This window comes from Typha angustifolia, chromosome 7 (assembly GCF_048772165.1).
Source record: "Typha angustifolia cultivar Huaian chromosome 7, ASM4877216v1, whole genome shotgun sequence".
Taxonomy (NCBI): Eukaryota; Viridiplantae; Streptophyta; class Magnoliopsida; order Poales; family Typhaceae; genus Typha; species Typha angustifolia.
The window spans coordinates 11,825,361-11,839,291 of record NC_133245.1 but is presented as its reverse complement, the minus strand read 5'-3'; the positions used below and the strand labels follow the sequence as shown (position 1 = coordinate 11,839,291).

General features: G+C 37.0%; 1 protein-coding gene and 1 pseudogene across 1 annotated transcript; both read left to right on the top strand.

Moving 5' to 3' along the window:
• Positions 1–154: 154 nt before the first annotated feature.
• Positions 155–4,125, top strand: LOC140762562 (uncharacterized; annotated as a pseudogene).
• Positions 4,126–11,796: 7,671 nt separating this feature from the next.
• On the top strand, positions 11,797–13,468 carry LOC140762783 (phenolic glucoside malonyltransferase 2-like). The gene has a single exon (XM_073100730.1). It carries the CDS (start codon positions 12,010–12,012, stop codon positions 13,387–13,389), a length of 1,380 nt encoding a protein of 459 aa, XP_072956831.1. The 5' UTR covers positions 11,797–12,009; the 3' UTR covers positions 13,390–13,468.
• The last annotated feature ends 463 nt before the right edge of the window (positions 13,469–13,931 follow it).

Below are 13,931 nucleotides of genomic sequence, written 5' to 3'. Positions count from 1 at the left end.
CAAATTTCAAAACTTTTCTGATGAATCTGTTAGGCTAAGGCTCTTTCTTTTTTCATTGAAAGACCAAGCAAGAGCTTGGTTGAATCACTTAGAGCCTAACTCAATCACCACTTGGAGAGATTTGAACTATAAATTTGTGTCCAAATTTTACCCTATGCCTAAAACAAACCAATATAGATTGGCCATCTCCACTTTCAAGCTGAAAGAGGAAGAGAAATTTCATGAGTCATGGGAAAGGTTTAATGATCTTCAAATTAAGTGCCCTTATCACAATTTTGAAAAATGGTGGTTAGTCCAGTATTTCTACAATGGTCTAACCGACACAAATTGTAATCTGGTTAAGTCCATGAGCGGTGGGTCATACATGGCTAAGAGCACACCTGAAGCTTGGGCTCTTTTTGAAAGAATAGCTGAAAATTTCCAACAATGATACTTTAGTATTGAAAGTCGAGGGACGTCACAATCTAAGAGAGGAATATATGAAGTTCAACCTGATGTGAGTATGAATGCACGACTGGATAGTTTGTATAGGAAAGTTGATGCCCTTGTGTTAAGTCAAACTATGAAACCTATAAATCAGGTGCAATATGAATTTTGTAGTGTTTGTGCCAGTCCTATGCACAAGGCAATGGTTTGCCCTTCCTCAGGGTACCAAGATGGGTTCAATGAATAAGTGAATACCCTAAATCAATTTAGAAAGCCATTCAATAGTCCTTACTCTAAAACATACAATCCAAATTAGCGAAATCACCCCAATTTTTCTTGGAGGCCACAACAGTCTCAAATAAACCAAGGAGAACCTCCAAGGTTTGACTTATTTCGTCCTCCTATTCAGCCTGTCTCTTATGCCCCTTCTCTTAATCAATCGGTTATAGTACCTCAGCAACAACCATCCAACTTAGAAGTGATGATAGAGAAATTTACATTGGAACTAGTGCTAATTTGCTAAGAATAGAAGCTACCAATATACAAAATTCTCAAGCCATTTCTCAGCTTCAACATCAAGTGGGTCAGTTAGCATCTAAGGTTAGTGCAAGAGAATAAGGAAAATTTCCTAGTCAACTCATTCATAACCCAAAGGGCCAATATGAGGTTAGCCAACCATCCACCTCAGGTGTGCACAACGAACAAGTTCAATCAGTCTTTACCCTTAGGTCTGGAAAACTAGTCAATAATAAGGTTGAAGTGCCAAATCATGAAAAATCTATCTCAGAGGGTGAAGAAATCTATATCTCGCAAAATAATCATGATAGTTCATTTAGAACTATAACCTTTGACTCTAGCAACCCAAGTCAGTCTCTACCTAAGTCTAGAAATTCATTTGAGCAGACTTTTATTCCCAAAGCACCATTTCCCCAAAGACTAACTCAGGCTAAAGTAGGAACAAACTTTAGTGAGATGATGGAATTATTTAAGCAAGTTGAAATTAACATTCCATTACTTGATGCCATCAAGCAAATTCTTGCTTATGCCAAATTTTTGAAGGATCTTTGCACTTAGAAAAGAAAATCAAAAGTGCAAAAGAAAGCATTCCTAGCTAAGCAAGTGAGCTCAATCATCCAAAACAACATTCCACCTAAGTTTAAAGATCCAGGTTGTCCTACTATTTCGTGTGTCATTGGTAAACATGTCATTGATAAAGCCCTTTTGGATTTAGGTGCAAATGTTAATCTTTTGCCATATTCAATTTACAAGCAATTAGGTCTTGGAGAGTTAAAGCCAACTCAAATTAGATTGTCTTTAGCCAATTGTTCTGTCAAATATCCTCGTGGCATTATAGAAGATATTTTGATTAAGGTAGACAAGTTCATTTTTTCTGTGAATTTCATAATCCTTAATACTGAACCTGTCCAAAACCCGAGCAATCATATCCCTGTGATCTTAGAAAGGCCATTCTTAGCCACTGCTAATGTAGTCATTTACTGCCAAAATGGGATTATGAAGCTGTCTTTTGGCAATATGATTGTTGAATTAAATGTTTTTGATGTTAGCCATCAACCTCCTGAAACTGATGATGTTTTTGAGGTTGACATGATTGAAGGCCTATGAGAGAGCATAAATGAGCAGGCAAATGTTGAGGATCCTTTAGAAAAGTGTCTTTTACATTTTGACGGTGATTTTGATTGGGAAACTTCTTTTGAAGAGGTCAATGCATTGTTAGAGTCTACACCTCTTATGGATTTTAATAAATGGCAGCCCAAGATTGAACTTCTTCCACCATTTGCACTCCCAACTCCTCCGTCCATCAAAAACCTCCAAATGTTAGATCTTAAACCACTACCTGATACTCTTAAGTATGTGTTTTTAGGCTCTTCTGAAAACCTTCCTGTTATTATAGCATCTGATTTGGGTAAAGAACAGGAGGAAAAACTTATGAGTATCTTAAAAGAATACAAGGAAGCTATAGGATGGACCATAGCTGATATCAAGGGAATTAGTCCTGATGTGGTTATGCATTGAATCCATTTAGAGGAAAATGCAAAAAAAATCTCGTGAACTGCAATGGAGGTTAAATCCTATGATGAAGGATATTGTTAGAGCTGAAGTGCTAAAATTATTAGATGCGGGTATTATTTACCCAATTTCAGATAGTGCATGGGTGAGTCCAATTCATATTGTGCCTAAGAAGTCTGGCATTACAGTAGTGCAAAATAAGAATGATGAGTTAGTACCTACTCGTGTTCAAACAAGGTGGCGTGTTTGCATTGACTACCGAAAACTTAATCTTGTAACTAGGAAGGATCATTTTCCCCTTCCTTTCATTGATCAGATACTTGAAAGGTTAGCCGGACATGCCTATTATTGTTTTTTAGATGGTTATTCTGGCTATAACCAAATTCCTATAGCATCTGAGGATCAAGAGAAGACCACATTTACTTGCCCCTTTGGAACATTTGCCTATCGTCGCATGCCTTTTGGGTTATGCAATACTCCTGGTGCCTTTCAAAGGTGCATGATTAGCATATTCTCAGATATGGTAGAACGGTTCTTGGAAGTTTTTATGGATGATTTTTCTGTCTTTGGATCATCATTTAATGAATGCTTGTACCACCTGTCTCTAGTCTTAGAAAGGTGCAAAGAGAAAAGCCTAGTGCTTAATTGGGAAAAATGTCACTTTATGGTGAAAAAAGGAATTGTTCTAGGACATATTATTTCTAAAGATGGAATCGAAGTCGATAAGGCTAAAGTTGACTTAATTTCTAACCTTCAATCACCTCGGACTATGAAGGAAATCTAATCATTTTTGGGCCATGTGGGTTTTTACCGACGATTTATTAAGGATTTCAGTAAGATATCACGACCTTTACATAATTTACTGGCTAAGCTTGTAGAACAAATGATCACAAAGTTGTAATCAAGTTTTTGAAAGACAATGTTTTTGCTCGTTTTGGTACGCCGCATGCCATTATAAGCGATGGGGGGAAACATTTTTGCAATCAAGTTTTTAAAAGACTTATGCTTAAATATTTTGTCATACATAAGGTTGCCACTCCCTATTACCCCCAAACTAGCGGCCAGGTTGAGATATCTAATAGAGAGATCAAAAAAATTGTGGAGAAGACGGTTAACCCCACTAGGAAAGATTGGTCATTAAGGCTCAGTGATGCATTATGAGCATATCGAACTGCATTTAAAACTCCTATTGGGATGTCCCCATATCGAATTATGTTTGATAGGGCTTGTCGCCTTCCTGTAGAGCTAGAACATCGAGCTTATTGGGTGATTAAGTAACTGAATTTTGATTTTGATAAGGCAGGTGCTCATAGAAAATTACAATTGAATGAATTAGAGGAAATTAGAAATGATGCTTATGACTGTGCTAAAAGCTACAAGGATAAAATGAAACAATATCATGATAAACACATTTTGAGAAAATTATTTAGTCTTGGTCAAAAAGTCTTACTTTATAATTCACATTTACATCTTTTTCCTGGAAAATTGAGAAGTAAGTGGACGGGCCCTTTTACTATACTCACTGTCTATCCTTATGGAGCTGTCGAGATTGAAAACCCTAAAAATGGTGAGGTATTTAAGGTGAATGGTCAAAGGCTAAAACCATTTTTAGAATTGCGCAATCGAGAAGTGGAAGAAGCACTTCTAGAAGATCCTAATTATCAAGGCTGATCTCTATATCTGCTAAAGATTGTTTTTGTACATTATTATTTGACTTTTTATTTTTATTATTATATTTACAGCATTTGATAGGAGGAAGCTTGTAGTATAAATTATCCTTCTCAGATAAATTCTACCATTTTTTTTCGCTTTATTTTCTTACATTGAGGACAATGTAGAATTTAGATTGGGGGGTGAAATTTCAAATCTTTTTTTTTAGGTCTTTTCTTTTCAGTTACTTGTAATTATGCTTTGTTTTCCGATATTTTTCTATATGTTTTTGCTCCTTAGAATATGTAGTGGTATTTAGTAGAGACAATTTGGTTAGAAAGCGAGGATCAAACACGAAGTGATGTTTTGATTAAGCGAAGCATAAATCATATTTTCTTCATTCTATTTTTATACACTTATTTAAAAAAAAACTAATGGGGCATGTGTTTTAGTGATGCAATCCTCATAATATAATCTTGTTACTATTATGTTTCTGAAATAAATGCGAGGATCAGTATAAAATATCTGGTATTCTTAGTAATTCTCGATCTGTCATCATAGAGTTTCATGCTAATTATTTAGGAGAAATTTTCAGATCACATGTAGGTTGAATGTATAATATGCTATTGATAAATATATCAAGTTGACTGAAATACAGAAAGGTATAATTGATGTTAGAGCAATAGTCTCTCTACTGAGTAACCGGGCCTTCACGTAACCACTCGGGAAGTGTTCGCGTCAAAAGGTAGAGTTACCATCTCTAATTCATGGTTGTTAGTCGTATACTGCCTTTTTGGTTCGAGGTGTGATGCCCGAGGGTATCTCATCACCTAGTGGCTAAATCCACTGGCAGAATCCTCGCTACAAGGACCATCTAGAAAGCAAGATAACACTAGCATTGCTCAACCATGAAATTTCAAGTTAAGTTTATAAGAAAATTAAGATCGTAATAAAGCATATTATACATATATACCCTGGTGTTCCAATGTGATTCACATCTAGATCTATCTCCTTGTGTTTAATTGCAGCATGCTTTTCTATTATGAGTTTAGAAGAATGAATAGTTTTAATAAGGTTAGAATGTATATTAATGCTAAATGAGAAGATAATTAGATACCTTGCCTATATTTTTGAGATTGATTGACTCTTGCTATCTCCCCTTTGTGAAAATTTACTAGTTTTTACCTGTGTATATTCTTAGTATGAGGTCTTGAGGGTAATTGCAAAGTTTGAGATTTGCTGATCTGAGTGGATGTAATTGTCAGTATTCGTGAGTTGATTTTGCTAAATGTTGTTACATAATCAATAAGAGCAAAATTTTAGGTGATTTTATTGTTTTCTTTTCAAGATTTTTTAATTACTTGAGTTTTGTATTTTCTTTCTTTTATTTTGTTTGATTGACTTAATAAATTTTATGGGTAAATTCACTACAAACCCTCACGAGACACAACTCGTCCACTAGTGGAAGCTAGGGGTTTAAAGGCTTGTTGCATATGCTAAATGCAATCGCGATGCCTGCGAAAGTGAGTTAGAATTTTCTTTTATTAATTTTTTTTTCTTTCCAAATTCTTCGTTCTTCTGTTTTGCTCGAGGACTAGCAAAAATCTTAGTTTGGGGGTAATTTGTTAAATTCATAATTGTAATATTTATTATGCCCAAATTATTAAATGTTAATATTTTATTTTAACTAATTAATGTATTTTAGTTATATGTAGTAGACCTTTGATTAATTGAATCTCATTTAATCAGTAAAAATGGTCAAATTTGGGCTCAAACCAAAATTATGCTTAGTCACTACTAACCAACTGAATCTATCTCTCATCTTTCAAGTCATACTTAAATCAAATCATGATTTACTAATCACTTTTTTTCTTATCTAAATCAGAATAAGTCAAAATTCCTTCTTTTTTTTATCAAGCAATAGATTTTCAGCAATCAAATCTCTATCAAGTAGCAAAATTTTAGTAAAAAATTTTCACCTAATGCATGCAGATTTTCATCTCCAATTCAAGCAAAATTTTAGCAATAATTGCAGTGGTAAAAAAATTTCAAATTCTTATTTGAGCAGCAATTCCAACTAAGCAAATTACCTACCTATTGCGGCAGATTTCTAACATATTTTATGAAGATTTTCACTAGATTTCATGCACATATTTAGCAGATTTCAAACACAATCACAGTAGATTTTCAGCCAATTTGGAGAAGTCTATAAATAAAGGGGTTGAGAGCTAGAGAAAAATATCTTTTCTTGTATATTTTCTGTTAAGTTTTTCTTTTGAGTAGTTGTAGTTTAAAATTCAGCATTAGAAGAAATTTTCAATCTTTCTAAGTCAGCAAAGTTCATATTCTGATTTTCTTTTACCATAATCTCTTATTTTTGGATTTAGATTTTGTTTTTTGAAGAAGTATTCTGCAACTCTCTAGTGCTAAATCTCATGTTTATTTTTATTCAAGTTGTGTTATTAACTATTTAAATGAATTTCTAATTTTCTTAAGGTTGAGGATGAAACTTGTTGAGAACATATTTCTTTTATTCTAAATCTCTTATGTGTTCTTAATTGCTAAATAGGTTCTTATTTCTTCTACTTTCAATTTGTTGTTTAGAATTTAGATATTAGTTGTTTTTCTTAAAAGGATACATCTAATGATTTAAAATTCTTACTCCATATTTTCTTAAAATGAAGGAAGAACGTAATTTTTATAAAAATTAAATTGTTCATTCAAAGATAATTTTTCGATCCACTAGTGATTGATTTCTTGGTGAATCGTAGAAAAAGAAGAGATTTATATTATCTAATAGAAATGTGTTATCTATAAGTGGATTCCAAGACCTTATTTCTCATACTTAATTAAAAGAAATTTGCAAGAAGGTTTTCTTTCTCCATAAATCTCCTAAACCCATTTTCCAACTAGGTTAAAATTAATTTTAAAATTTTTAAACAATTTAAGTTTTCAAACAAGTCCTCGTGGGATCGATACCTTGCAAGCCGATCTGATGGAGCGGGCCCACTATGTCATTCCACTATTAATCCTCATGCTTGTAGTCGTGCTCATGGTCATGTTCATAAGTTCCAAACTAGTCCGCACAAGGTGGTTGAACCGGTTCGCAAAAAGCCACGATAGAGCCACCTGATGTAGGGTTAGCTTCTCGCGATGGTGGCTATCGAGTTCGGCCACTCGACGATTAATGGCAGCTGCGGCAGCCACCACTGGCTGATAGTCGAGTTGTGGAAGCCAACAAATATCATCGGTGGTCATGGAAGCACCGGTCTTGGGGCCACTAGCTGCGGGTTTGCTATAGCATAAGCCATAGTCGCTGATGGTCTTTCGGCTGGTGCTAGTGTGAACAGCTGCCTGGGCTTGAGTTCGGGGGTCCCATGGAAGGGACTGAACATGGCGTTTAGCGCTGGTGGGGGCTAGATCGCTACCGGTGGAAAGCTACGGTTTTCGGTCTTAACTTCCACCGTGTGCGGGGAAGAAGACCTCGACCCAAATGGTGGCGGTTGTTCCGATGCTGGTGGCTCGTTGCTGGCGGCTACCAATGGTGTAGGGGGAACCGGAGAAACTCTCACAAGAACGAAGATGAGGTTTTGGTCCTCCATGGTCGCTCCTTCTTTGTTCCTCTTGATCTCATGATAACCATTGTCCGAGGAACGTCGGCTTTGATACCAATTATTATAGACTAGATCTAAACTTATTTGGACGTAAGAAAATTATAAAAATTTAGGTAGTTACAGTCTCACAAAATAGGGTTCTAATTGCTCTAGTTTCACATCAATCGGATGTCGGGATGAAAAGTTATAAATAAAACAGTGAAGAAAGGTTAGAACGAGGTAAAACAGTAACTATCCGATATTGAGGTGGTCGTTTGAGGGTGGCGGACAGCCAAGGGTAGTGATGGATGGCTATATTGTAGGGTGGCTATTGGAGATGACGGTGACTATAAGTTGGAGATAGAATTTGAGTTTCTAACTTAGATATACTTTTAGGAAAATAAAGATGATCTAACTACTATGATAAAAACAATAAATACAAGAATAAGAAAATGACTAAACTCAATTAATTCTCAATGCTTGGATACTTGGATGCTTGGATGAATTAAGCCCAGCACCTCTATATATAGAGGTTGAGTACAATGAGTTCTACTCGGACTTAGCCTTAAAGGCTTATATGATTTGAACTAGGACTTGCCTTAGGCTCACATTGATACGATTCAGACTTCACCGATGTCGTCTCGAACATGGATACACTTTAGGGATGTCTTTGTTTCTTGTTTTAGTGTTTATTTCTTAAAAATATAAGTTCTCTATATGTCACGTTCGAACGCAGGTGGAGTGCGTTCGAACGCGGTTGTGAATGCTTGCATCACATTCGCACATCTAAAGAGTATAAATTGTGCATTCGAACGCGCTTGCGAATGTTTGCATCGCGTTCGCAAATCCAGAGAAGTGAGAAATATGTGTGTTCGAACGCACTGCGAACGCCTGCATCGTATTCGTAAATCCAGAGAAGTGGGAAATAGGTGCGTTCGAACGCGATCAGGTGTGTTCGAACATGGTCGATGAAAATGTACTATTTAGGGTTATTTTTGAATTGTTTGGTTAGCCTCTAAAGGATGTGGAGGGCAACCATGGAGTCATTATTAATGAATTAAGTTTTTGCCTTGTCTCCTTCGTCTTCTTCTCTCCTATTCTCTCGATCTCTGGCGACGCCGCTTCTAACCTCCCTCAATCGGCCAACCACCCTAGTCCCTTATGGGCAGCTCACTCCTCCCCCTTCTTCCAATCTATCCAACACTTGCCCTAACCCTTCCATCACCCATAACTCTTCCACCACCACTATTTCACCGGTGCCACCCCATTAACGTTGGTCCACCACCATCCACCATCATCTAGGATCTCGTGTCTTCATCCATGGATTCTAAGACAGATCCACTAATCGGATGATATCTCGAGATCCCTACATTCGGTTCGCCTGAAACTTGATTTGTTAGAAAGCTTTTTTCCGGGGCTATAACAGGTCAAAATCTCACATCTATTTAACGGCAGAGTCTTTTAGAATCTATTTCTAAAGTTCCGCATAAGATCTTGTCCAGATCTGAAAATCGGAATTGATCGAGCCTTGGCTAAAAGGGGAGATCGCATCACACATAACTTAATTGAATTTGTCTTAGTAGTTTATATTATTTAATTAACTTAGCTTAGTGGCTTATATGACTTAATTAGACTTGCCTTAAGAGCTTACATAAACATAAATCAATTAAAAGATAAATAGGCTTGATAATTTTCTCATAATTCAATCCGATTAGACCCTTGGCTAGATTTCTTTTGGTCGCTTTGATGGATGGAAGCATCTTGGATGTGCAAATTAAATAGGAATGAATGCCAAGGTACATATCTTTCTCTAGTAAGGTTGGCCGTGAGATAGGTGAATGCATAGAGAGAGGTGCTCTTGAAGTAAAAGGTGAATAGGGATTACTTCTTAGAACAAAACTGTTAACTATGGTTGGCGGTGAGAAGATAGGAATGCAATTCTGGGAAGTATATGTTGAATTTCCTATAGTATATGATGAGAATCTTATTAAATATTACGGAAATACTAAATACAATTGGAGATGTCACTCACAACATTGCATGGTCATTATATTTGGTATTATGTTTATTACTTTATTTCTTGTTTATTGAATTATACGTTGGACTTGGATTATGTTCTGACGTAGATCTCACCTCAAGTGAGATTTGAGAAATCCAGGTGCATAATATTTGATTAGTAATTCTCATCTAGTATACGAGATTACAAGATAACTACTAACTAATTCACTTATCTCTTTATTGACTTACTATGCCACATTTATTAAATGTAATTGATTTGAGTATATTACAGTTTCGTAATCTATTGAGAATATTCTTACTTAAAATTTTAACAGAAAAATAGTTGTGATTATAAAGGAGACCCCCCTCTCTTACCTATAAATAAAAAGTCCATACTCAATGCAATCTCATCCGATTTGGTAGGTGAGAGAAATGAAGCTCAATAATTCGTAGAGTTAGTGTGGATCGATGTCCTATCTACTATGTCGGCACGTAAATTTCCGATCCTGATTAAAGTATTTTTATCTAATATTATATACTAAGAGTTTTGTATTTTTAATAACTAAATATATATATATATATATATATATATATTGTGCATGCATAGGTCCAAATGCGTTAGCTAAGACTAATATCTAATACTATATCTATCGATTTAAATGGTATCTTTGTCCTGGAAAACTGAACAACTTTCTTTTCATTTCATATCTGTATACTTTATTTGTTGAAAGATGGCTGCTAATCATGAGATTGGATTGCTTTTTCTTAGGACGTGTGTGGTTTTGACACGGATATAATACATACTATGAACAATGTATTATTTTTTAAGAATTGAAAGTTATTTGTGTTGTTTAATTGCTTGTGTCCTTTTTGGTAACATTGATGGTTGTTTTCTAGTTCTAAATTTTTTTATGCAAGTAGAAGCTACGATTTTAAAAAGATAATAATAATAAAAATTGAAATATTTCTATCTCCTAGTGTGGCAATTTTCAAATAATAAATGACCAGCAACACATACCTATAACAAGTTAACTACTATTATAAAGACCTATACTGGCAGTTATTGTATGCCACCGAAGTTCAACAACAACAGTTATTGTACATCACGACACTGGTAGTTGCTAGTTGCTAGTTGCCGATAAACTATAATGACACTCATCAAATTCGCTGCCATAGGTCAATATTGATAGCATTTTAGGAGGCAACTTTCAAGTTCACCGCTGCATTACATAGAACCCCTGCATCTTAAAAATCTTGGAATCTCTACATCTAGGACATTAGGCTTTATTTGTTTATGTCTATGTTCATGCTATATGTTGTGTATACTTACAACACTCCTAGTATTTTTCAATGTTATGTATTTTGTGTTGTTAATTATGATGCAACTGAGGCTTTGAGTCATATTATGAATGTAAGCACTACACACACAAGCACATGACTAAAGGATGCATTATACACATACATATATTACTCCACCGAGTTAACCAAAGGTATAGTCTGAAAGTACCCAATAATCCTATATAGTCCAGAGTAAGAGTGAAGCAGATTTTAGCACGATATTACAAATGGCGATATTATTTACTATATTTATGTATATATATATATATATATATATATATATATATATATGAACTAGGTCTCAGGACCTATTATGTATGAATCCACAGACATCAACCATGTAATTAATTAATGCACCAAGCCTACAATAATGACTTAGCCTGAAATTCTTCGTGAGGCAACTCAAAATATGTTGATAATGCTGGTTTGGAAAGCAAGTTGATTAGCAAAGCTTGGTCGGCATAGGGATAGGGAAATGGTGCCTTGGTTGTGAGACTGCTGTACTAATGCGAAAGGATATACAATCGAAGACTTCCGACTTAAGAATTTTCATATTCAAGATTTTGTCTGTTCCTAAATATTATTTTTAGTTGCTTTGTATTTATATATTTTGACACTCTATAACGCCGTTTTTGATTTGACAAGTGTAAAATAATAATTTTCAATTTTATTTCGATTTGACTGAGCGATCACAAAACATTACGCTACACCGATCTAGAGGTACGATTTTCTTTACTTTCCCATTGAATAGATGTCTGCGGAAAAGAGGGAGGGGTGGTTGGCGGATAACATTGCTTATGTTTTTTTAGGAAGGAGTCATCTATATTCTCCTCCGTTCATTGCCAAAATTACATGTCTGCAAAAATTCCATTGTCTCACGTATTCGGAGTGAGAAAAGAATCTGGTCCATAAATAATTGCTCGACTAATTCATAAATCATAACAGCAACACAGAGAAGAGAGAGCAATCTGAAGCAATGGCCTTCTCCTCGTCTCTTCCACCACTTAGACTCCTAGAGACTTCCCAAATCTCCCCATCACAAGGATCAATACCTCAAACCTCTCTCCCTCTCACTTTCTTTGATGTGCTTTGGGTAGGAGCCGGCCCAGTCGAGCGCCTCTTCTTCTACCCTTTCCCTCATCCCACTTCCCATTTCATCCACTCCTTCCTACCTACCCTCAAATCCTCTCTCTCCGCCACACTCCAGACCTTCTTCCCCCTCGCCGGAACTCTCCGTCCAATCCCCGGGAACGACTTCAAGTTTGAGCTTTGCTACTCCGACGGCGACTCGATCTCGCTCACCGTGGCGGAGTGCGTAGACGGTGGCTTCGACATCCTTTCCGGGAGCGATGCACGCGAGATCTCTAATCTCAGACCGTTTCTTCCGCAGCTACAGATGCTTGACGGTTCTTCTTCGTTGCTGGCCATTCAGGTGACAGTTTTCCCCGGCGACGGCGTCGTCATCGGGACCGCGGTTCACCACGCGGCGTGCGACGGCTCGAGCTCCATCCGGTTCATGCACTCCTGGGCTTCGGCTTGCCGAACGGGATGTTCCGCTGCCGAGGCGAATATGCCAATCTTCGATAGATCCTTGATCCCCGATCCTCGTGGATTGTACACAATCATGGCCGATTTCATTTTGAGCATTATGCAAGATAAACTCCCCAGCTTATCCGAGCCAGATGCTGTTCCGGCCGATCTATTTCTCGCCTCCTTCACTCTCACTCAATCGCACATAAAAAAACTCAAAGAAGCAGTTCTTTCCAAAGCCGAAGGGAAGAATAATAAGGGCTTCCATTTATCGACCTTTGTAGTAACATTAGCATATATCTGGGTCGGCTTTGTTCGAGTCCGAGAGCATTTTTCTCCGGGGCTCAGGAAGAAAGCCCACCTCGGCTTCGCGGTGGACTTCAGGGCAAGGATGGAGCCGTCAATCCCGGCGGCGTACTTCGGGAACTGCGTAAGTCCTTGTTTACTGGAGGCCATCGACGTCGGCGATCTCGTGGGCCGAGACGGTCTCAGAGTGGCCTCGGAGGCCATCGGTAGAGCCATCGAAGGGTTGAGCGTTGGCTTGAAAAGGGCACATGAATGGCCAACAATATTCAAACAAATTATGAAGGAGCCACCCATGTCTGTTGCTGGGTCACCCAAGTTTAGAGTCTACGACGTCGATTTCGGATGGGGGAGACCGGAGAAGGTCGAGATCCTTTCCATTGAGAAGTCCGGCGCCATATCATTGGCGGAAAGCAGGGAAGATCCGGGAGGAATCGAGATTGGATTCGTTCTTCCAAAGCATGAGGTGGAGTATGTTGAGAATTACTTAGCAAATGGTCTTAAAACTCTCTCGGATGATTGATAATTAAAATTTTCAGCTCTCCATAGCTTTCCTTAATCTTTATTTCTAAATAAAAGAATTGTTCAAATGTTTTGTTCTCCTCTACCTTCCTTTAATGTCTCCCAGTCTGTGCTTTGAAAGATGTGACGTCGGTGGTAGATTCATATAAGCCCCCGTCTCTCTATTACAGTCCAAAAAGGGTGGCCAAGGACGAGTTTCCTACGACTACTCTTGTTGACTCTGGTAGCCGAACTGATTTGATAAGTAACATCATTAAAAAAAAAAAAAAAAAGAATCCTTTGTTCGTAATAATATTTATCGTCTGACCAATCAAGTGGTGAACCATGACAGGTCGGCAGTGAAGTGAATCTATGCATCAAATTTTTGATTGGCCTATAATCTATATGCATGGCCGTACAAGTTGGGATAAATTAGATCATAAAAGTCGTGACAATCTTATTTTATCGACTCTTAACACCTGGTTTGAAAACTCTATTATGTTCTTTTTTGGGATTCTGTGGTTTATTCTTTTAAAACTACAGTTTGGAACCATTTCAGATCTC